At 56.0% G+C, this 23,833-nt stretch overlaps 1 protein-coding gene across 2 annotated transcripts; it reads right to left on the minus strand.

Annotated features, from left to right (window-relative positions):
- Nucleotides 1-664: 664 nt before the first annotated feature.
- POLD1 (DNA polymerase delta 1, catalytic subunit) lies at nt 665-23,140 on the minus strand. 2 transcript variants are annotated; one of them, XM_045077372.1, is made up of 27 exons: nt 22,993-23,140; nt 15,473-15,675; nt 15,016-15,129; nt 13,269-13,415; nt 13,041-13,166; nt 12,803-12,971; nt 12,634-12,715; nt 12,430-12,559; nt 11,757-11,923; nt 11,342-11,446; nt 9,814-9,954; nt 9,624-9,734; nt 9,025-9,216; nt 8,756-8,844; nt 8,573-8,689; nt 8,283-8,396; nt 7,828-7,975; nt 5,010-5,105; nt 4,760-4,897; nt 3,745-3,920; nt 3,284-3,436; nt 3,047-3,149; nt 2,158-2,290; nt 1,955-2,068; nt 1,533-1,585; nt 1,349-1,446; nt 665-859 (listed from the first exon to the last, which is right to left on the minus strand). In XM_045077372.1, exons 2-27 carry the CDS (start codon nt 15,672-15,674, stop codon nt 754-756), a joined length of 3,324 nt encoding a protein of 1,107 aa, XP_044933307.1. In that variant the 5' UTR covers nt 15,675; nt 22,993-23,140; the 3' UTR covers nt 665-753. The 2 variants fall into 2 exon arrangements, with proteins under 2 accessions (XP_044933307.1, XP_004767275.2); XM_004767218.3 differs by lacking the exon at nt 22,993-23,140 and adding an exon at nt 22,696-22,835.
- Nucleotides 23,141-23,833: the final 693 nt, after the last annotated feature.

Genomic DNA, 23,833 nt, shown 5'->3' on the forward strand with positions numbered 1-23,833 from the left:
GGAGAGGAACTGGATTCCAGGGGACCTTAAGGAAATAGGGAAGCCAAGGGGTCCTGTGGTCAGTGAAGTGTGGGTCCAGGCCCAGGAGCCAGAACGGGGGAGTAGGTTGCTGGGGGTGGGGGGCACATGACATGGAGGAGCAGACTCGAACACCGATGGCATCTGAAGGCCAGGTGGTGATGCCGGGAATCCCAGGAGTGGACATGGATTGGGAGGGGCTGCGGGGGCTACTCTGAGGAAAACCCAGGCCCAGTGCCTGTGAGGACCCGGAGGTGGAAACATCGTGGGTGTAGGACATGGAAAGGGGGGGTCCCCTGGGTTGTGCCTGGAGTGGAGGTTTCTGAGCGAGGGGCTGCCCCAGGCCAGGAGGAAACAGGCCAGCACCTGGAGGCGGAGTGGAGGGTGGTGGTGGGGGGGTGAGGGAGGGCGGGGCAGTCCAGGCAGAGGAGGATATGTGGTTAGACGTTCCCTCAGGGCCTTCAGGGTCTCAGGGGGAGACTGAGGCAGGCCCAGCTTTCATGGGGCTGGCAGCAGTGCTCTTGGAGGGAAGGTGAGGAAGTCAGCAGGTGTTTCCTGGGGTCCGGGGACCCCACTGAGTGGAGCTGACCCACCTGGGCCAGGGTTCAGGACAGTGGACCTCGCCCACCAGAGACCACAAAGCACCAGGAAACAAAAGGCCTGAACTTTATTAATTCTCTGCCAACACCGTCCCCGCCCCCCCAGCCCTGGTGAGAAGACTGCAGGGGTCAGAGGTCACCAGGCCTCAGGGCCGGGAGGGCCAAAGCGCCTCAGTAGCTGCTCCTGGTCTTCCAGGTCCTTCCGCACCTTCTTGCGCATGTAGAAGATGGGGCAGTCCCGGCTATGGGTTGGGTGGGGGTCAGGGTCAGGACTGGGGCGCTGCCCAGCCCAGTGATGGGGCCAGGGCTGTTCCCAGGACTTTGGCCCCCGCCTGTTGCCCACCCAACCCCCCTCAGGGGCAGGCTGTTTGCTCAGCGGGCATGGGGGGAACCGTAACAGCGGGCACCCGCGGGGACACTGGGCTCCACCAGCCGTATATCACCTGTCACCTGGCGTGGGAACCAGCCCCGCCCACCCGTTCCCTGGGGAAAGCCTGGCCCGCCCTGGGGGAGGGGGCTGGGCCATGGTGCATGTGTGTGTGCGTGCATGTATGTATGCGTGTGAGAGAGAGAGAGAAAGAGCAGAAGAGACAGAACTGTGGCCATTTCCTGGGCAGATGCTGGCCCCCAGAGCAGCGTCCTCCCCACAGCGAGGCCGGGACACCCAGAACATCAGCCATTTGGGGCTGCGGTCCCCAGGCCTTGGGAGCCTGCAGGGAGGGCCTGCATACCTGGTGCAGATGACGTCCTCATGCAGGCTGCCCTGGCAGCGCTGGCACTGGGTCCACAGGCGTGAGAAGCGCTCCTCCAGGGCGTTCAGGTGGGACACCTGGAGGTGAGACAGTTGAAAGGGGGCCCCGGCCCCCGCCTTGCCCTCCCCTCACCATCCCCCACCCGCCCCACCTAGCCCCTCACCTCCTTCTGGTAGAGCTCAGACTCCCGAGGCTGGCAGAATTTGCACACGGCTCCTGGCAGAGGGGGTAGGTCGGCACAGGGGAGCTGGGGCCCAGCCAGAGCCCGAGCTGCCCTGTCCCTGCCCCTTCCCCACCCGCTGCCCATCCCGGCTTCTGAAAGTCCCCAGAGACAAGAGAACAAGGGAGCGAGTGTATGGGGGAAAACTCCCCGGGGAACTCCCAGGGCAGGGGGCCCAGGACCCTCCAGGGGGTGCCTGTGAACAGGAGCCCCCGCCCAGGGGCTGAGGCCCATCTGGGTGGCACTCCCAGCTGGGACGGCGGGTGCCGGGAACCTCAGTGATAGAGGAGCTGGGTAGAGGGTGGAGGGTAGAGGATTGGGGTCCCCTGGAGGGGCTGGGGTCAGGGCTGGAGTCTGGCGCTCACCCTGGTGGTTGAGGACGGTGCGGCAGCCAATGCAGCAGCTGTGGCGTTTGGCAAAGGCCAGAAGGCCGCCGACCTTGCCCGTGAGCACCGTCTTACAGCGTGTGTGGTCACCCCCTGCAGGTGAACGCAGGCAGTGGGCCCAGGCCCCCCCCAACAGGCCCCGGGTGCCCCCCTGCTCCCGTCTGGGCATTGCCCCTGAGTACTCAGCAGCACGGCTTCGGCACGGCCCTCGCCCAGGATGGGCTCAAAGATGCGCAGGAGCGGCTTGGCAAGCTGCTGCTCCAGGTAGTACTGCGTGTCGATGGGCAGGCTGTGCTCCAGCACAAAGAGGGGGTCCTGCAAACACAGCGGCCGAGGGGCTGGGGCTGTGTTCCTCAGCAGGCAGTGGGGCAAAGGGCACTGCAAGCCATGGGGTGGGGCTCCCTGTCATGATGGTGGGCAATGATGTGGGGCAGTCATGGGACCCAGGTACCGCCCTGCAGGGGATGGCATCAGTGGGGGGACAGGGATCCAGGATGGTGTCGGAGACCCCAACGCAGTCCCTGGCCGTGAGCTGTGATCCGTGCTGGGGTCCATGGGTGGGGGTCCTCAGGTTATACCAAGCAAGGATCAGAGGTCACCTATTGGAGCTGGGGCGTGAAGGTGTACAGTAGCTAGAGGCAAAGGCCAGAAGCCAAGATATGAGGGGGTGGGACCAGACCTGGAGACTGAGGAAGGGGTTGTGGGGGTCAGAGGTCACTGGCCATTAGGGTGTAGAGAGGGAGGACATGAATCCTAGAGAATTATGGGTTGCAGAGCAAGGACCAAGGAGACAGACAGAGAAACAGATGGTGAGACTCAGTGTGCAGTGAGGCTGGGTCTTCTTCTGCAGGGGGAGGGAGGGGGGGTCAGAATAACAGGGTGGGGGGCCTCCAGAGGGCACAGGAGGCCTGGGAGAAAGGCATCATGGAGCCAACTCCCAGGGGTGTGTTGGGGGCGGTTCTCAGGGCCCTATGGGGCCCACAGAGGGAAACACCCTCCCCGCCAGGCTTGGAAAGCAGAAGTGAGAGCTGAGGGGAGCTGGGCGGAGCGGGCAGCCCAGGTGGGCCTGACCTCGGACTTCATGTAGGCAGCCACGCCCTTAGTAGCGCCGATGATCACATAGGGGACACGGTCACCCAAGCTGGGCGCACTCCCAGGGTCCCGCTTCCTCATCCTGCGGGGAGATCGGGGAGGCCAGGCAGTGAGGGCAGGTGGGCTGGCGGGGGTAGCCGGGGGCACAGGAAGTGGTGCCCAGCTGGCAGGAGAGGGGCTATTTCTGGGCGGTCCTGTACACCCCCCGGGGCAGACCTCTCGGCCAGCTCCACATGGGCCTGTTTGCCGGCGTAGTCAGCAGCCGCGCGGGTCAGCTCCTTGGTGATGACCAGCTGGGAGATGTCAATGCGGTTACATAGCAAGTCAGAGATGACATCCTGCGCGTGGGCCACAGCGCCCGCCGGGTCCCTGCAGGGCCGGAATGGGGTGGGGGGTGTCGCCAGCGGCTGCTGAGGGCCAGGCTGGTACCTCCACCACCCCCAAGGCTGGGGGGCCAGGATGTGCCCTGGGGGCTGAGGCCCAAGGCAGGGAGGGATGCGGCCAGGCCACAGGCTGCAAGGTGGCTGAGGCGGGGCCCAGACCCACAGCTGTCCCACCCCACACTCTTTCCACCGTTCCACCACTGAGGACGAGCTGGGCCTGACACCTGGGTCCCCAGGGGAGGAGGGGGCTGGTGGCCAGGACTCCTTGGTCTCAGGGGAGGGGATCCCACCCACCGGTCGATGAGCAGGCGGCGCAGGGAGGCAGTGACAAGGTTGGCCACAAGGGGGCAGTTGTCCCTGCGCACGGCCTCCAGGCCCTTGCAGTCCATCCGGTCATGAGTATCAGGCCGGGAGGAGAAGAGCAGGCCAGCATACCGCTTCTTGCTGATGAGCAGGTAGGGAAAGTAGACCTGGAGGAGGACCCGCGGCTGAGACCTGAGACTTCCCTCAGAAACTGAGGACACACAAGGCTGATCTATGCCATGCGGGATGGGGACACTGGGGGACATGGACCTTAAGACTCCAGCGCTTGAGCCCAGGGGCACCCTCAGCATTCTAGGGCCTCAGACATGAAATAGAGACTGGGATAAACCTAGAGATATGTCCTAAAGCACAAGACCCAGACATGGGGGTGTAGCCTGGACAGCCCCACATCTAAGATCTGGGAAAGACCTGAGGCAGACAGGGGTTCAAGGAGCTGAGACTTAGGCCCAGGAGTGAGCCCTGACATAGGGGCTTCTCAAAATTGGGAGGCTCCAAATTTGAGAGCAGGTATACCCAAGACCTGACCCTAAGTTTGAACCTCGGAAAGAGCATACAGTGTGCGTCCCCAGACCCCAGCCTGATTCCTCCTGAGTTCCAAGGAGCACTGGCCAATGGCACCACAATCCAGGATTCACCCCATCAGGAGCCCCAGCACCTAAGGTAGCTCCCACACCCAACACCAGAGATGCTTGAAGACTGACAAGGTTTTCACAAAATAGACACCGTCCTGTGTAGCAAAGCCCAAGGTGTCAGAAGTTTTCAAATTTGAGACAATCCAAGCAGCAAAATTCCTCAAAAATGGGCATATGAACATGGAGAATGGGATACCCAGAGTACCCAGAGCAGAGCACCCCAAAAGGAGAGACCCTGAGCAACACTGGGGTTCTCCAGATGTTGACATAATGCCTTCTTACACTTTGCAGGCCCCAAAAATCAGAGATCCTCTGAAACCTGGCTACTCCAAGCCTAAGGGAGGTTGACTTACCTTTTCAAACTCCAGCCGGATGGGCGGGGGAAAGTGGCCCGATACCCAGTCAGCAGCCTCCCGCCCCAGAGCCATTGCCTCCGCCACAGACGAGACACCAAATCGGCACATCACTGAGTCAGTGTCACCATACACCACCTGGGGAGGGGTTTGTGTGACTGGGAGGAAGGGGGGAGAAGAGGGCCAGCCCCCTGGAATCCCCCAACAGTCCCAGGCCCATCTCTGGGCAGCAGGTCGGGTAGCCTCTGACCTTGGCGTTGGCGCCATAGCCATTCTCCACTGTGTACTTGGACTCCACCAGCTGCTTTGTTTTCTCAATCATCTGGCGCCCGAACCCAGTGACGCTCTGTCAGGGAGAGAACCAGGCAGTGAGGGCCCCGGAGCCATCTACAGCTCATGGGCTCAGGCTGCCACTTCCACTACCTCCTGGGGGCGTGGACTCGGCCAAGGGACTCTGACCCTCTGAGCCTTGATTTGCAAATCTACAAAATGGGGCTACTAAGCTGCTCCTTAAGGGTCTGTTGGAAAGAACTGGGTCCCTGGCCCAGAGCTCTGGGCACAGAAGAGGAATGACTGCAAAAAGTGCGTGTTGGCAAACCTGAGGTTGGAGGGGCCATCAACACTTGTGTTTCCCTCCACAGAGGGGCTATGACATGTGGCAACACTGCAGGCAGCTCTCCAAGGTACAGGACCACTGGTGCTTCCGGCCCCCTCCCCGAAAGCCAGCAGTGCCACCCCACATCTTTGGGCAACAGGAAATGACCCTATGTGTTAAGTGCCTCCTCCCCCCAGGGTTAGAGTTGTGCTTGTCTCATGGAGAAACTTTCCAACAGTCTTACTTTACAGGAAGCTGCAGCTGGGGCAGTGGGGGGCTAGAGGGGCACACACCAAGGAGAAATGGGTATGGCTCTTCTGTTTTGGTTTGTTTGGACCCAGTCAGAGATCTCTTTTAACTGGAGTGTTTAGGCAACTTATATTTAGTGTAATTACTGATCTCCTGTGGGCTTACATCTATCACTGTACTATCTTCCTTCTGTGTGTTCCACCTGTTTTTGTGTTCCTTCTTCCCTTCATCTTTTCCTGGAATGATTCCATGGGTTTTTTTGTTTTGTTTTGTTTTTGTAAGCCTGAGAGACAATAAGAAATGAGACTAACAAACAGATAAAACAGAGGGACAGAGAAAAGAGTGAAGAAGGAAAAGACAGAGTGACAGACCAGGAAGCAATAGTCCTAATGAGGGCGCTTCAGGGGAAGGAAAGCCAAACCCTCCATGCCTGACCTCTCCTCTCTCCGGCTGGAGTCTGACAGACGAACACCCACCTCTTTCCACCAAGTAGACTGGGGAGGTCCCAGGGGACTTTGGAAGGCATTCAATGAGTGGAGTGTGGGTGGATGCACTATGGGATGAACCTTGCCAAAGAGAGGCCTGGCTATTAGAGGAAACCTCTAAGTCGTTGGAACATCCTACCTAAGATAGTGTCTTTGTTCACCTAGGACCTTGGACTGTACTAACATAACTCACAGTGAGGCCTGGAGCCACATGGTATCAGCCTGATCTCTGTCTGCAGGGTCTGGAGACCGAGTAACAAAGGTCAGTCACACAGAGGTTCCATGCTTATGTGACTGACCCCCAATAAAAACCCAGGACATTGAGTGAGGCTCGGGTGAGCTTTCCTAGTGAGAAACACTCCACACACGTTGTCACACACCAGTATCAGGAGAAATGAGCACTGTCTGTATGACTCCACTGGGAGAGACAACTAGAAGCTCTGTGCCTTTGCCCTTGGCTGATTTTTTTAAACTTTTTTTTTCAAGATTTTATTTATTTATTTGACAGACAAAAGATCACAAGTAGGGAGAGAGGCAGGCAGAGACAGAGGGAGGGAAGCAGGCTTCTTGCCAAGCAGAGAGCCCGATGAGGGGCTCGATCCTAGGACCCTGGGATCATGACCTGAGCTGAAGGCAGAGGCTTTAACCCACTGAGCCACCCAGGCACCCTGCCCTCGGCTGATTTTAATCCCTACCCCTTAACTGTATTAAAGTAATAATCGTGAGTAGGTTCTAAATTCGAGGCCTTCTGGTGGATCACTGGATGGGAGCGTGATCTTGGGGGCTCTGGGACTGAAGGTGCGTGGGAGTGTACACAGGTCTCTCCCACCCAAAAGCCCAGCTACTGGCAGTTCTTCCAAGTCTTCCATGCAGAACCACATGAGAACTGACATAGTGCCCAGGTACAGAGGGAGCTTCCCATGACAGGGGGCAACCAAGTTTGGAATGTGCTGAGACCCAAACCCCAGTGCAAGGTGCTGGACAGGAAGACCTTTCTAAGGCTCTCTCAGGCCATAAGCTGAGGCACTGATCCCAGCTTGGCAGAACCTTGGACCCAGATCCTCTGTGGTCTAAGAGTGGATGTTTCTCCATCGGAGCAGCAGAGCTGCCTCTGGTAAATAGGCCTGGGACCCCACTGAGGGGTCTTCGGTCCGCATCCCCTCTCTGAGCAGGGCACTGACCAAGCAGCCTGCAAGCACCAGACAGCTGGGGTGGGAAGGAGTACCCTCACACTGGCTCCTTCGGCGACAGAGCTCACACAGTACGTGAAGCGTCAGAGCCTGGGTGTGCTAGTGGTCGGCCTCCAGCACCGCCCCAGCCCCCATGAGCCCTGTTCTGCCCATCCAGCTGGTTGGAACCTGCCCTCTGCATCCCTACCCTTACAGGCACCAGGGGAGGAGGCAGGTGGGGTCTGTCAGATGGACTATGATAAATGGAACGAATGAGCAACAAAAAAACCCTCCGCTCACCCTGCCACTCCCCCTCCCCCCTGCTTCATCTATCTGCAGAGCCCCTGGCACCAACCACCTTCCTATATGCATTTACGGCTGTCACCATCTGTGTGTCCATGAGGCTGCACGCTGCTGGAGGGCAGGAACCCTCATCTGTTTCGCCACCTGCCAGACCCACAGAGATGTTCAGCAAGTTGGGGCACTGCAACCTCCACCATACAGAGACCTGGTTCTCCTAGGGAGGGACCGTCTGCTCCCCTCTACCTACTGAGGCAACTGAGCACTCACCTGGGAGATCTCCAAGCATGGCAGCTTGCCCACCTGGGCACCAGTGAAGCCATATACAGAATTGGCACTCACTTTCAATGCCAGCTGCCGCCCATCCAAGACTTGGCGACGCAGGGGGTCTGTCTCCTTGGCCAGCTCAGCCTTGGCCCTGGAAGGACAGAAGCAAAGGCCACTGATGCAGTGCCCCAGGTTTCAGGGAGAGAGGAGAGGCTGGGGCTGGGCTCTGGTTAGGGTGCCTTTCTAGAAATCGGTGCCATGTACCTTTGTTCAGGCTGTGCACTGCACAGAGGCACGCAGCAGAGGAGGCAAATGGGAGCTGTTTGGAGGGGTGTCTTGTTCTAATTCACACACAGCTGCAGTTAAGTTTGACATGGCAATTCTGGGGTGACCATGAAGGACAGGGACTGATGAGGAGCAAGTCTGCACAGAGGTGGGTGTGATGCTTTAGAACCCACCTCTTCCGGGCACTGAGCAGGTTCTCCAGGATCTGGGGCAGCAGCCCTTTCCGCACTGATGTCTTCACAAACTCATCCCCTGTGGGTGTCTTGATGAACTGATCCTCAGTCAGCCTGGGTAGGAGGATGGGGAGGACGGCATGAACCTGGCCTCCCCATCACTTCCTTCTCTAGATTTTCAGGCTCTCCCCACCTCTCGAATCTCCCCTCTCCACTATTTCTGGGCTCCCGGCCCTGTCCTGGCTGAAGCTGGCTCACATGCACGCCTGGGGTACACAGGGGAGTCATACCCCAGTCTCTGGGCGGCCCCAGGCCGCAGAAGCGTGGTATAGCACAGGTTGTGGGCCATCATGATGGACGGGTACAGAGAGGAGAAGTCCAGGGTGGCAATGGGGACATCATAGTACCTGGGGGTCAAGGAGGAGTCAGCCCTGGGAATCCCAAGCCGCCCCTACCCAGCCACAGGGCCTCACCCTTTGAGGGGCTCGATGACTGTGGCCCCCGTGTAGTCCTCGCCACCCTCTGTCTTCACCACAGGCATCAGCAGTCCCTCGCGCATGGCCTAGGAGGGGAGAAGTCAGGAAATGGAGGCAGGCGTGAGCAGACAGAAGAGGGAAGAGGAGGAGCATGTAAGGGCATCCAGGTGTCACCTCCCAGGAGACACAGAGAGTGACCAGAGGCCAGGAATGGGGACTTGCTGAGGGTGTTGTGACCCGGCCCACCCTTGGCTCCGCCCACTGACCTGCCGTAGCAGCTGGGACACGACCTTGACCTGCTGGCCACGGCTAAGCAGGTAGCCTAGGGGCACGCCAGTGACTCGTGCCATTTCCATGGCATTGACCAGCACCATTAGCCGCTCCAGCAGCCGCAGGGGCAGGAAGGCATCCTTGAGGCAGTACACCGCCAGCCGGCGGCGCGTCTGGTCATTCCCATTCTGGGGATAGGCACAGGTGACATCAGGGGAGGAGGTTGCGTCAGGGAGAGGGGAAGGGTCTGGGTGCAGAGTGGGAAGGGGGGAGGTTGGGGAGCTGACAGGGTAAGAGGGAGGAGGGGGCCGTCTGGAGAGCAAGTGTGGACCAGAGATGTGGGTGGGACTGCAGGATAAAGGATGCAGTGCCAGAGGTCCTGTGAACGGGCAGGAGTGGGGACTTATACCTATAGGGTGAGGTCACAAGTCAAAACCAAGAGGTCAAGGTGAAGGTCAGGACAGCTGGGAGGCTAAAGCCTCCTGGTCAGGAAGGTGGGAGGCCAAGGTCAGAGGAGTCGACAGAAGAGTCAGATGGGGGGTAGGGTGGGGGCAGGAGGTACAAGGGTCAGAGGTCACAGGCCAGGGCCAGGCACCTGCAGGTCGGTGATGATGCTGTGCTGCACGTCCTCCTTCTGCTCACCCAGGAAGTGGAAGCTCACGGCATTGAGTGTGTAGGAGCGGAGCTTGTGCTCACGCAGCAGCACCTGAGGCAGGGGGTGCATGGTGGGCCCTGTGTCCCAGCAGCCCCATGAGGGGGGCACCCACCCCACCATGGCCATGTACCTGCAACATGTCCATCTGCACGCGGCCCACCATGCTGACCACCTTGCTGTCCCGTCGGCCGGTCTGCTTGGACTGGAAGGACGAATCCCGGATGTTGGAGCGGAGGCCAGACACGCGGCCCAGGAAGGGGAACGTGTGCACCTGAGGACAAAGCCCACCAGCAGGGTGAGGCTGCATGGGAGCCGTGGCCCAGATCAGGGACCCCCACCCCCATCCCAGGGCCATGACACCACCCATGATGCCACGCTCTTCCCGCGGAGAGCCTGGAAGCAGGAGCAGTTCTGATGCAGAAAAGCCCTCTGCGGCCAGGGAGGCAGGGATTGGAGGTGAGAGACAGGAGGTCAGGACAGGGATAGTCAGAGACCTGATGGCTGCAGGGCTGAGAGGCTACAGATGGCACCCTGTGGCTGGGGAGCTGCCCTCAGAAAGGCAGCTGGAGGAGCGGCAGAGTTGGGGATGATGCTGAGCTCAGTGGGGAGACTGTGTGCATGGGGTGAGGGGCCTGGGGAGAGCTACGTGGGAGCCCAGCAGGGGGCAGCACAGAGAGCTAGGCCTGAGATCAGGAAAGACCGGGGCCCAGGAGGAGAAGGAGGGAGAGTCAGGGTAGAGAGGAGAGGCCTGAGCTGGTGGAGTGGCAGAGAGGAGAGGAGCAGTGTCCCATGAGGAACTGACCAGGATGGACTTCCTGGCACTGTTGGAGGCCATAAACGTGATTTCTTTTTTTTCTTTAAAGATTTTATTTATTTATTTGACAGACAAAGATCACAAGTAGGCAGAGAGGCAGGCAGAGAGAGAGAGAGGAGAAAGCAGGCTCCCTGCTGAGCAGACAGCCCGATGTGGGGCTTGATCCCAGGACCCTAGGATCATGACCTGAGCCGAAGGCAGAGGCTTTAACCCACTGAGCCACCCAGGCGCCCGGGATTTTTTTTATAGCATTCGATTTTCTTAAGTAGGCTCCATGCCCAGTGTGGGTCTTGAACCCACAACCCTCACATCAAGAGTTGCACGCTCTAATGACTAAGCCAGCCAGGTGCCCCAAACATGATTTTTACTTCTCATTACAAAATTGGCCAAATGCAAGTAAAAGAAAGAAATAATACAATATGACCTCCATTGTGAGCTGAATTGTGTCTCCTCATATCAAGGCTTTGCCATACGCTTCGAGGAACCTCCCCGGGCTGTTCCTTAATTTTTGCTGACATATTTTGAAGTCTGGAAGATGCTATACCCTTGCACGTTTCAGTCTGCCCCTCAAACACACAAGCCCCTCCTTACTTAACCATAAATGCCCTCTTTGCCTCTGCAAAAGCCACAATCACCTTCTGGACTTCAAACAGGGCAGGGATGGGGCCAGAGCTAGGTTCTCGGTGAGGTCCCTGGAGCCGCTGGGGGCGGTGGGCTGCAGGTACAGGGCAAGGCGGGCCACCCGCCAGGGACAGAGCCACAAGCCAGAAGGCAGCAAGGAGCAGGTGGCTGCCCACCCCTCAAGCCCCCAGTGGGATAAGCCTACCCGACCTGCCTGCCCTACCTTGAGAGTCTGGGCCCGAGAGATGAGGTACGGAAGGTCAAAGTTCTGTATGTTGTAGCCGGTGATCACGTCAGGGTCCATGGCACGAATGAAGGCTGACCATGCCTGGGGGTGAGAGCACACTGGGTCACCCGGGTTGTCATCCTGATCATCCCCCTGGCGTGGGTCCTCCCCACTCCTGGAACATTCCAGAAGCTCCCCAAAACAACCCTAGAACTCTCCTGCCCACGGTAGAAAGACTGAGCAGGTGCTTCTGAAAATAACACAGAACCCAGAGGGGAAATGTTCACCCCTGCAAAGTGAAGGGGTCTGAAGCTGTGGACTGGGTGTCTCAGCAACCGGAGGCCTTCAGCCTGGGAGGTGGAGGCCGGGTGGGGGGTTCTGAGGAAATGAGGGGAAACGGAACAAGAGCCACCTGGAGCAGCTCCTCCTCCCGCTCGTAGCTCTGCACTTTGGCGCCCAGGATAGGAGCACAGGGCCGTAGGGTGAGTGCCAGGCGCAGGAAGGGCTCCGGCTCACCCCAGCGCAGGCCCAGTGAGCAGATCTGGATCACAGGGTCCCGCTCAGGTTCAGGGAAGATGCCTGCACAGGGAATAAGAAGGGGATACAGGGGACCGGGCTCCTCCTTTCCCTTCATGACACATCAGGGTGGCTGTACCTCCGAATCTCCCCAGACCGTCTACTCCCCTCTGCCTCCACTGCCTAGAGACTACGTGCAACCCACCGTTTCCCTTTTCTTCAGCTCCTGGCCCTCTCCTTGTCCCTCACAGACTGGGATAGTCCTGCCCCAGGGACTTTGCACTTGCTATTCTTTGCAGAGGCACATGCATGCTGGGGGAGGCTCCTCATCCCTCTTCACAAGGCTTGCCTCATCACCCCTGAGGCCTTCCCTGCCCACCTGTCTGAGCTGCCCTGTCACTGTCTGCCACCATCCTCCTTCAGTGGAGAATCTTACGACGACCTGTCCACCTCCATGTTTACTCCCTTCTCCCTGAGTGAGCTCAAGTATGGGGACTCCTGGGAGGAGACCAGCATGTCACCAATATCTGAAGCAAGAGCAGGAGGAGCTCCGGGCCCTGGAGACAGACCTTTGCGACCAGCACACTCAATGTCAAAGCTGAGCACGCGCAGGGGTGCGATTCGCTGCCACTGCCCTTCTGGCGGGTGACTGACCACGTCAGACCACAGCACGTCTGCCTCTAGCTGACACAGTGTGGCCTGTAGGAATGGGGCCTGTCAGTGACTGCAGAATCCCGGCTCTGTGGCCCCCCTGCCCCTGGGGAGCCCCATACCTTTGCCTCCGACCTCAGGACATATTTCCCAGCTGGGAGTTCCAACCAGTTGCAGCCGACAATGTCTGTGTCCACCATGAACCTGGAGGGGCTGAGAATCAGTGGGCGGAAGATGGCCGGGGCGGTGGGGGGCAGCAGGGGTGGAGGCTGGAGAGAGGCAGGGTCGTACCGGATCTCAAAGTCGACATTGGCCTCATAAGGTGCGAAGCTGGGGGTGCCCAGGCCCGCCACACGGATGCCCTGCTCCAGGAGGCGGCGGGCAGGGGCCATGAGGCGCGGCAGCGCCAGGGTGATTCGTAGAAATGGGGAGGGGCCGTGCCCATGGTACCCGAACATGCCTGTGGACAGAGGAAGCTAGTACCGGCCTGGAGGGACCCCGACCCGCCTGGCCCATGGGCAGCACTCACTCTCCCGGGAGCACAGCTCCACGGACAGCACTGCCGGCCCCATGAGCTCCTTCCCTCCACGCTGGTCCCTGCTGATGGCGGCATTCAGCTCCCGCTGCAGCTCACCCAGGTGGTCGGGCCCAAAACCTGGCCATGGGAGAGCTTGTTAGAAGCACTGGGGGTGGGGTTGGGCGGGGGCCTCCAGATGGGCAGGGGGGAGAGGGGGTCTGGTGGGTCAGGGCCACTCACCAGGGGGCGCTGGGGTGTAGAAGTAGGGTGCGAAGCCCTGGATGTGGCAGCAGACCGACACGCCCTCGTCGGTGACTCCAAAGGCACGGAGCACTGGCACGGGGTTGCGGGACGGCTGGGGTGTCCAAGGCAGGGGCTGTGCTGGGCCTGGGGGTGTCACGGGATAAGGCAGGGGCAACCCCCATAGATTCCTCAAAGGCCTGCCTCCCCAGGCTCCTCCTGGGCCAGGAACACAGCCCCTAATTCCTGCATCTTGGAGTGCATCTGCCCACTGTTCACTCTGCCCCGACCACCTCCCCGCTAGCCACCGTTTCCACTGTTGTCCCTACAGTCCGTTTGCCACTGTAGAGCTAGAGGGAGTCCTTTTTTGCAAAAAAGTATTTCCTTTTAGAAAATAATACTGACTTTGTGGGTCCAATTTTATCAGCTCTAATACACATATGTAGATTTGTGGAACCACCACCAAAATCAGGCACAAGACAGGTCTGTCACTCCAGATAGCTCCTGAGAGATGTGCTTTCCTCATCACACCCCCTCCCACCACAAGCCCAGGCCCTCGTAGTCTGTCTGCTTTCTATTATTCTATTTCTGTCATTTTGAGTCTGTCTACATACATGGGACCACACAGTCTACTGGCTCCTGTCACTCTAGGGGAAATATCTAGGGTAGAATTGCTTGGTCCTAAGAAAAGAGTAGACTTAACTCTTTTATCTCAATAAAGCTAGAGAAGGAAAAAATGGTAGGCTGAACTCTAAGAAACTTCCAGGCTATTTCCCAGAAGGGCTACAAACCATAGCATTCCCCCGGGGAGGGCGCGAGCAAGCAATCCATTGGCCCGCATCCTCGTCAGCCCTTGGTGTCCATGTGTGGGTGTGAGCTCTTCTAATAGGATGTGTTGTGGTGGCTGTCATCTGCATCACCCTGACAGCCACAGTCTCTCCTTGAGTGAACTGTCTGATCAAGTGTTTTGTCCCTTCCTGGACCGGACTGTTTTCTGACTGTTGAGACCATATTCGTGGTCCTGGTTTTGTGGCCGGTATGTGGATGGTGGACGTTTCCACCTGGCCAGTCGCCTGTCTCTTCACTCTCTCACAGGGGAGACTTACTAACCTTTGAGTCAGAGTGATCTCTGCATAGCCAAAGGCTTTCCCGCCCATGCAGAATGGAGCCCCCACGTCCTTGTCTGGGCAGACAGGGCCTCACATGCTGCCCCTTCCCCCCATCTTTGCCCCCTGCTCCTGCCACCATGGTCTCTTGACCGTTCCTCAAACATTCCAGACCTCTCTGTCCTCGGACCTCGGAGATGTGCAGTCTGGGACCTCCGCCCTACCACATGTCCCTCCATAACCCTCACGGCCACCCGAGGTTCCAATTCCTTTTTTCTTCTGCCTATCCTTCCAGAAGGTGAGCCTTGAAGAACAGGGACTTGATCTCACTGAAATAGGGCCTGTCTTAGTGCAGATCCTCAGCTGTTCCTGACTGATAACAGATGGATAGAGGGATAGATGGACGTCAAACCACATGTGTCTCGCCTTAGCAAGGAGCCAGCTCTTACCTTCAGGCCTCAGTTGGAAGATACTCCCCACCTCCAAGAAGCCCTGTGGGACACCTGGGCCCCCTTCCCCTCTTGCTGCCCCTCTGGGCACCCACAGCCCTGGTCACCTGTGAGGGCACTGTGGGTCCATCTCCTTCCTCAAAGCCCAAGGCCCCACCTCCCACCCACCAGGCCTCTGCCCATCAAGCTCACCCACATAATGGTCAATCTCCAACTGCTGGAAGATGAGAGGCTCCGTTTGGGGATCCAGAGGGGGTGGTGTGGGCCGCAACCAGCGGGCATCTATGGCCATTGGGGAGAACTGCCCTGGGTGGGGAGGGGAGGGAAGACAAGCAGGGTACATGGAGTCGTGGTCCCCCAGCCCAGCCCATGACCTCCCACATGGCATCTGATGTATGAAAGGGAAGTCAGGTGGATAGGGCGCTCTGGTTCAGGCAAGTAACTCAGGAGAGATTATGGGGTCAAGAGTCAAGGTCAGACTTGGAGCTGTAGGCAACAAAGGTGGCATACTAGCATGGGGTCAAAGGTTAGCACTTTGTAGGGGTACAGTGTGGGCCAAAGGTCAGAGGTCACAGGCAAGCTCTATGGCTGACCTGGTTCACAGGCAGGATGGGTGTGGGGGTGCAGGGGTTCCCACTCCAGGTCTCACCATCTGCTGCTCCATCCAGGCCCGGCTGCACCAACTCCTCCTCCTGTTCCTGCAGTCGGTGCTCAGCCTCCATCTCCTCCATCAGCGCCAGTTCCTCCTCAAACTGGGATGGCTGACATGGCTCCTCCTCATCCCAGAGGCCCCCACGGGCCCGCTTCGGGGGCACCCCCGGCCCTGGGCCTGGCCGCCGCTTGCCATCCATCCTGCTGGGCAAGTCAGGGCTCAGGAGAGTTCCTGTCTTCTTCATGGCCCCCCATGCACCCACCATGGCCAGAAGCCTTTTGTTCCCTGGTGGGCCCTGGGAGGAGCATGATCATGGGGTGCTGGCACATTTCTTGTGCCAAACCACCATATACTATATGTTACATATAGTATATGTGGTCATTAGTAGTCATTATTATAGTCATTATGTAGTCATTATAATGACTATAATGTTACTATAATGACAGCCCACTCCCCACCTCAGTTTAACCCTTTAGTCACATGCGCAAACCTTCCGCATCCCTTCACCTGGCTGCTTGCCCACAACCCCCCAAAACCCAGTCCTTAGCACACCCCTCTCATTACCATAAACCTCTGCCTCTGACGCCATCACCCACCCATCTCCCCACCTGCCCAGGCCTCCGTTCTACAAACAACTGGGCGGCTGACTATTAAGCCAGTCACACTGTGCTGGGTGCCAGGCAGCAGCCTGAAACACAAATCGGATGTGATCCCTTCCCAGCCCAGAACAATTGAGAGGCTTCCCATCCCCCTTCAAAACAAAACCAAACCAAGGCCCTTTCTATTTTGAAATATTCCAAATTGCCAGAACTATTTACCCTTCACCCAGAATCCCCAAGTATCAATTTGTTGCCACACTGGCTTCATCAGCCCCCCTATTTGTAATATGCCCTATTTGTAATATGCACACGTCAGCACGTTATCTATTTTCCTGAGCATTTGAGTTAGCTGCCTGTCAGTCAGATACCATGCCCCTTAACCCCTGCATACTTCAGCATATATTGCTGAAAGACAAGGACATTGTTTCTTCCTCTTTTTTTTTTTTTAAAGTAGGTACACCACACCCAATGTGGGGCTTGAACTCACAACCCTGAGATCAAGATTGGCGTGTTCTACTGACTGAGCCAGCCAGGCACCAGTCAGAAATGACATTTCTCTCTCTTTTTGAAGATTTTATTTATTTATTTGAGAGAGAGAGGAGCACATACATGAGTAAGGGGAGAGGGACAAGCAGACTCCCTGCTGAGCAGGAACCTCCCCCCCACCGATGTAGGGCTTGATCCCAGGACCCCAAGATCATGACCTGAGCTGGAGCAGACGCTTAACTGAGCAAACCACCCAGGCAGTCTAAGGACATTCCCTTAAACAAGCACAGTGTGATGATCAAATCCAGGACATTTAACAACTCAATAACAACATAAACAAAGAGTCCATGTTCCAATTTTTCTAACTGTCCCCCAAAATGCCCTTTATAGTACTCTCCCCCATCCAGGATCCAATGTAGCAAACACAACGAAAAACCAAAAGGAGGCTGCAATTTACATGTTTATATGTTTTCTCGGGTTTTTTTTGTATTTTTTTTTTAATAAACTTATTTAAGAGGGCACCTGGGTGGCTCAGTGGGTTAAGCCTCTGCCTTTGGCTCAGGTCATGATCTCAGAGTCCTGCCGAGCCCTACATTGGGCTCCCTGCTCAGCGGGGAGCCTGCTTCCCCCTCTCTGCTTGGAAAAAAAAAAAAACTTATTTAAGTAATCTCTATGCCCAACATGGGGCTCGAATTCATAACCCTGAGATCAAGAGTTGTGTGCTCTTCCAACTGAGGCTGTCAAGTGCCCCTGTTTATATGTTTTCTTGATTGCAACATATAAAAAATTATTTTGCAGTATGTTTTGACAAGATGTAGTGACATGAAAGTACATATCCTCTGGTAGGTTTGACCAAAGACCGTATTCAAGCTCATTCAGGTTGCTAACTTCACTAAGGTTCAGGTAGAGAATATTCTGCCTGAGCACATGCAAATCACAAAACAAAGTGAGCAAAGACAGGGAAATGTTAAAAGACATGAAACTGGGTAAAGGGCATATAGGTGTTCTTTGTACTATTATTCTTTTGATCTTCCTATAAGTTTAAAGTTATTCTAAAAAAAGAAAGAAGTTTTTTTTTTTTTAAGAAATTTTTAAAGAGATTTTATTTATTTATTTGAGAGAGAATGAGTGAGAGAGAGCATGAGAGAGAAGGGCAGAGGGAGAAGCAGACTCCCCCAAGGAGCTGGGAAACCGATGAGGGACTCATCCTGGAAGTCCGGGATTATGACCTGAGCCTAAGGCAGTCGCTCAACCAACTGAGCCACCCAGGTGCCTGAGAAAGAAGTTTCTAAAAAGTACATGTCTCCCAGCATCTAGGCCAGGAGAGAGATTATAGGAACCTAGGGCAGACTCCAGGCCCAGTGGGGAGTAGATAGGTCAGCTGCCCTGGCTTCCAGTTGACATCTCTGGATCTCATAAATGCTCCCACCCAACCCTATATTCAGTCTGCCACAGGAAGCCCAGCCCAAGACTACATTTCCCAGGGTGCACTGCTACGGATGGTCACATCGTTGAGCTATCCCATGGAAAGAATGACTGGGAGGCATGCAACTTCCAGACAACCTTCAAAGGAAGCTTGCCTCTATTGCCTCTTCCCCCTTCTCAATGGCTGGCATGTGGATATAGCGGTGGTGAACCAACCCTGACTGCGGGGGCATGGACAACACTGCAGGGAATGCAAGGCTCTGAGACAGAAGGAACCCCGGCCTCTCGACAGCTTACTGGGGGCAGAGCTGCCTACCTCAAGGCAGCTGTGTGGAGAAATATACTTGGGTCTTGCTTGGGCCACTGTGTGCTGTGGGGTCTCTGTTACAGCAACTTAGCCTAGACCCTAACCAATACAGCACAGACAAATTCTGAACTGACGGGGGATGTGTTGTTGCAAATACTTCTCAGTGCTAGACAGCAGGCAGCTACTGATAGACACACAGGACAGACGAATCTTGAAAGCATGCTGCTTGGAAGAAGCCAGACACACGAGTACACACTGGAGGAATGGGGAATGTTGCTCAGGGGCATGGGGTTTCCTTTTGGGGGGATGACAATGTTCTGGAAGTAGACAAAGGTGGTAGATGCATGAACATACTAAATGGTTAACCTCAGGGGTGCCTGGGTGGCTCAGCACCAATAAAATAAAATCTTTTAAAAAAAGTTTCCTGCTCCCTTTTGTGACATTGACATTTTTGAAGATTCCCGACAGGTAGTTTTGCAGTCCAATCCTTACCTTGGTTTGATTGTTTCCTAATGGAAGCATCAGGGCAAACATTTTTTAGACTTTTTTAAAAAAAAGATTTTATTTATTTATTTGACAGGCAGAGATCACAAGTAGGCAGAGTAGCAGGCAGAGAGAGGGGGGCAGGAAGCAGGCTCCCCGCTGAGCAGAGAGCCCGATGTGGGGCTTGATCCCAGGACCCAGGATCATGACCCAAGCTGAAGACAGAGGCTCTAACCCAATGAGCCACCTAGGCACCCCAGACTCTTTTGTTTTTAACTACAAGAAGATAACAGTGTAAGTGCACCATTCTGCACCTCACTTTCTCTAACAATAGGTCTTTGAGAGCCATCCACATCAGTACATAGAGAGCTTCCTCATTCCTTTACACAGCTGCATAATATTCCACGGAACAGAGTTAATGTAGTTTATTTAAACAGTCCCCCAGGTGGGGACATTTAGGTGGTTTCCAGTCTTTTGTGATCACAAACAGTGCTCTGGAAATAACCTCGTACATGCAGATTTTCATATGCGATAGTATATCTCTAGCATAAACCCCTAGATGCAGAACTATGGCTTTCCAGCTTTCCTGTTTTCACTGAGGTGGAACTGACATACAGTGAAATCCACAGGTTCTCAAGTGGACAGTTGTAGGTAAGTTAAAGATTTTAATTATTTATTTGAGAGAGAGAGCATGAGCAGGGGGCAGAGGGAGAAGGAGAAGCAGACTCCCTGCTGAGCAGGGAGCCCAACAGGGGGCTTGATCCCAGGACCCCAAGATCACAACCTGAGCTGAAGGTCACTATCAGATGCTCAACAAACTGAGCCACCAGGCGCTCCAAAGCATGTTTGTTTTCAATGCCTAATTCTGGAAAGATAGGTCATAAACTGGTAACACTGGCTTCCCTGGGCAGGGGTGGGGGTGCAAGGAACAGAATAGGACAGTTTTATTGAGACCGAAGTCACATACCAAATGCCTCATGCGTTTCAGGTGTAGAGTTCAATGGCTTTTAGTATATTCAGAGCTTGTGTGACCATCACCATAGCCAATCTTAGAACCTTTCCATCACCCAAAAATGAAACCCTGCACCCCTTTGGCCATCACCCTCACCCCAGACCGTCCCCACCCCATTTCTCCCAGCCCAAAACAACCACAAAGCTACTTTGTCTATTGCTACAGATTTGTCCATTCTGGGCATTTCTTATATGAGGAACCTTAGAATACATGCCCTTTGGAGTCTGGTTTCTTCCACCTAGGATAATGTGTTCAAGGTCTACCTGTGACACGGCACAGGTCAGTGTGTCCTGTCTGCCTTTCAGGTCTGAATACTTCCTCACTATGCGGCTGTATCACGTTGTGCTTAAACTTCCGCTTAAACTTCCATCTGTTCCTCAGTGAACAATGGGGCTGTTTGCAGCACAGGACAGAAGACTTGGGGCAGACTCTCCTTTTGTGACTGTTGAATGCAAACTGTTTCTACAGGTGGCTCATCTCACAGGAAGGAAAAAGCCTGGAGGCCACAGAGACACACAGAGTTCCAACCTGCAGGGAGAGACCTGGAGGGCATGGTGGGAGAAGGAAAAAGACCCCTGTGTGTGCCCTCTCAGCTGCCCAGGCACAGGACAGGAGCTGGGGAAACACGGTGATCTCTCCTGTTCTGGACCCTTCACTGGCAAACAGACAACAATGCCGAGTGAGCCCTGGCTAAGATGTTAGTTTCTGCAACGCTCCCTCCCTCAGTCTTCTCGTCCCATCTCTCCCAATCCCCCGGCTTTCACTGCCACCTCTATGCTCACCGGGCTCCCCGTCCAGATTCTGGCACAGAATCCTCCCCAGGGTTCCTGCCTAACAGAGGCAGATGCTCACCATGAGGATGTCTGTTTCTGCATCCCATACTCCAAAGCCAGGCCCCTCATCTCCCTGCAAACCTGCTCCCTACAAACTCCCCACAGTCTCCCCCAGTTCAGCAAAGGGCAGCTCCCATCCCAACAACATTGTGTCACTCCAGCTTCTCCCATCCCCTCAGACCACATTTTTGTTCCACCTACAAATCTCATAGGCTCTAGGAGACCTGAGTCTCACCACTTCCCAGCGCTCTGGCTCTCTTAAGATCCTCTGCAGCTTTCTTTTGTACATTGCTTTTTGTCTGTCTCCCCCTGCTGGAACATGAGCCACGTGCCCAGCACAGGGCCTGACTTTGGGACATGTTTGCTGGATGAGGTAACCCCCTTTTCCAGCCACTTTACTCCTCGGCCTCCACAGAGACTCCGCTCCAGTTCAACTCTTCCAGGCCACTCATTGGCCCCTTGGGGCACCCACTGCACCCGGAACTACTTCAGACTATGAGTACCTCAAAAACAGGGTCAGGGTCTCGCTCAAGTCGGGTTCCCAGCATGACTCAGCACAGGGCCTGGAACACGGGCCACTTCGAGTTGTGTCAGTTTAGACTCCTCTTGAGGACCACCAACACCACAAGTCTTTCCTGAGCCCCTGCTGCTTCTCTCACCTCAAGACTAGCGCTGTCTCGCATCAGTTCAGAGCACTCTGGACTGAGATCTCCTATCCTCCACCAACCAAACTGAATTATCATCGGCTCCCCAGTGCCCAGCAAAGGGCCTGACGTAAGCACAGCTGACTGAAAGAAGGCCTGAAGAGAAGAAAGGGCATTGCAGGAGAAGGGAACAGCATTGCAAAAGCCATCATCGAGTAAGGCACCTTCTCCAGGGTACAGGAGGCTTGGGTGGTGACATGCAACAAGAAGGGGTGAGACAGGTAACCATAGGTTCCCAGCACATATAGGTGGGTTTATAAAGCTGAAAAACTAACATCACCCTGCCCACTCACTGCTACCTCAGAGTGGCGCCCCAAACCCGCTCTTCCTCAGCCTTCTCCATCCAACCTATCGCTCAAACCACATACCGCAGCCTTCTAAGATCTTCTTCGGCTCAAACCCCAAAGACAACTTGAGACTGACAGATGGCACTGCAGTCTGAGCCATCTACTATCCCCTCTCGCCTCCTAACCGGCCTTCCTCCTCCCACTTTTGTTCCCACTACAACACCATCTTCACTCAGCAGCCTGATTTTTTCAAAATGCAGGGCAGTTCCTGTTGCTCTGATGCTCAAAAGCCCCCATGGCTCGCTGGGGAAGCTAGAATAAAAGCCAAACCCCACACCCTACAAGGATCGGGCTCCCCGACATGTCTTCTAACCTCACCTGTTTTTCTTGGCTCCAGCTACAAACACACCAAACTTCTTCCTGCCTCAGGGCCTTTGCATTTGATGGTCCCTCTGTCCAAGGCTTTCTTCACATGACTGACTTTTCTGTCAAATGTCACTTCCCCACAGGAGCGATTTTTGAAATCACCCCAGCTAAAGAAACTGGCTACCCTGTTTTATTTCACTTCGTATAATATATCAAACCCCGAAAGCACTGCTTTATCATTATTACTTATCACTTGTATACTGTCTGTCTTCTCCCTGAGCAAGGACTTTCTCTGACTTGTTCGGGCTGTAGCCTTTGCTTCGAGAACAGTGCCTGGCACAGGGTACTCAGTATTTAGTGAATAAAGGATGACACCATGCCCCCACGTGCACCCATTCAGTCCTCCAATGCGTCCGGGGTCCCGTCTCTCCAAAGACCCTCCAGAGTGCATTCCCCAGTTCGCCCCGAGGGCCAGGCACCCAGCACAAGCGCCCACCGCACGCCGAGGGCCCCTCCAGACCCCTTCATCTTCCCGCGCGACCCCGCGCACGCTCCCACGACCACCGGCCTTTGCCCGTGTACACCGCGCCCCCGAGCCAAAGGGATCTCTCCCGCCTACATGACCCTCGTAACCCTTTCTAAGGCTTCCATGCCCAGCTCCTCCACCCTCCTTCCTTGTCAGCCGAATCCTTGCAATCTCTCTACTCCCCTTACTCACCCGCTTCAAACAGCGTTTCCCGCCACAGCCTACGCCGCCGTGACCCCTGACTCCGGCGCGCGCAGACTCAGAGATGCCGCGCGCCGAGCTGAGCCACGCCCCTCCGCCCAAGTAGGGCGAGACCACGCCCCATAGGGACTCGGGGCCACGCCCCTCCGTTCGACTGGCGCTAGGCCACGCCCTGTCTTTCCAATTTGGGACGCGACCTCCTCCCGTTTTCCATAAATTCCTGCCAAACCCCGCCCCGTCTGAGGAGAGGTGCGACTGCTCCCAAGTCACGCCCCCTCCTTCAGGTACCTTCGCGGGTCTCTGGCATCTGTCCTCCTGGCCCCGCCTCCCCGTCCGCCCGCGCTGCGCACCTCCTCTGCCAGCCGGTTTGTTTTCTGTCGGAGGCTAAGTCGGGAGGACTTCCTGGGCGCCGTTCTGCTGGCCACCTGATCTGCCCTCCCTGTGGAAGGGAAGTCTGGTCAGCCTCCAGTCTCTCGGCCTGTTTCCTTATCCGCCACCTGGGACCGCCAGGCACACTGCTTGGAAAGGCACAACTGCTTCTAACTAGTCACTTACCCCGTCACCTTCCCCCGACCCGCTCCAGAAAACACACCTTTCAGTACCCAGCCCATCCCTCTAAGCGGCACCCCCTTCAACCTTAGCTAGGACTACCCGCGCCCAGCTCACTGCGGGGACGGCTCAGAGCCTGGCCCAGGGGAAGGAGGAACTAAGAGTATACCACAGCCTGACCGGACTGAACTCACCAGAGCCTCTCCATTTCCAGACTCAGCATGTCCCTTCCCTCAATTTGGGGGCCAAGCCGCCCCCACATCTTGGTTTATGTCCCCGCTGGGCCGCGATATCCTGTGAGGACTTGCCTGCCTTCTACCTCTAGGTCCCCACACAGCCACACGCTGTGGCTCTTACACTCTTAGCTGGCCCCCTCCGTGCCCCCACTGCCAGCCCTGACTGGTAGCCACCTCCGAGGATTTTAGCTTGTTCTCCCATATGTCCAGTGCCTAAGATTGTGTTTGCCACATAGTAAGTGCCCCATTTATATTTGTGGGATGAATAACACCTGCAACCCCACAGGGGCCAGCACAGTGCCCCGCCCACAAGTGGCTTCAGCAAATATTTTTTTTGCCTAGTG

Source organism: Mustela putorius, unplaced genomic scaffold (assembly GCF_011764305.1).
Source record: "Mustela putorius furo isolate JIRA1106 unplaced genomic scaffold, ASM1176430v1.1 tig00000196_pilon_pilon_pilon, whole genome shotgun sequence".
Lineage (NCBI taxonomy): Eukaryota > Metazoa > Chordata > Mammalia > Carnivora > Mustelidae > Mustela > Mustela putorius.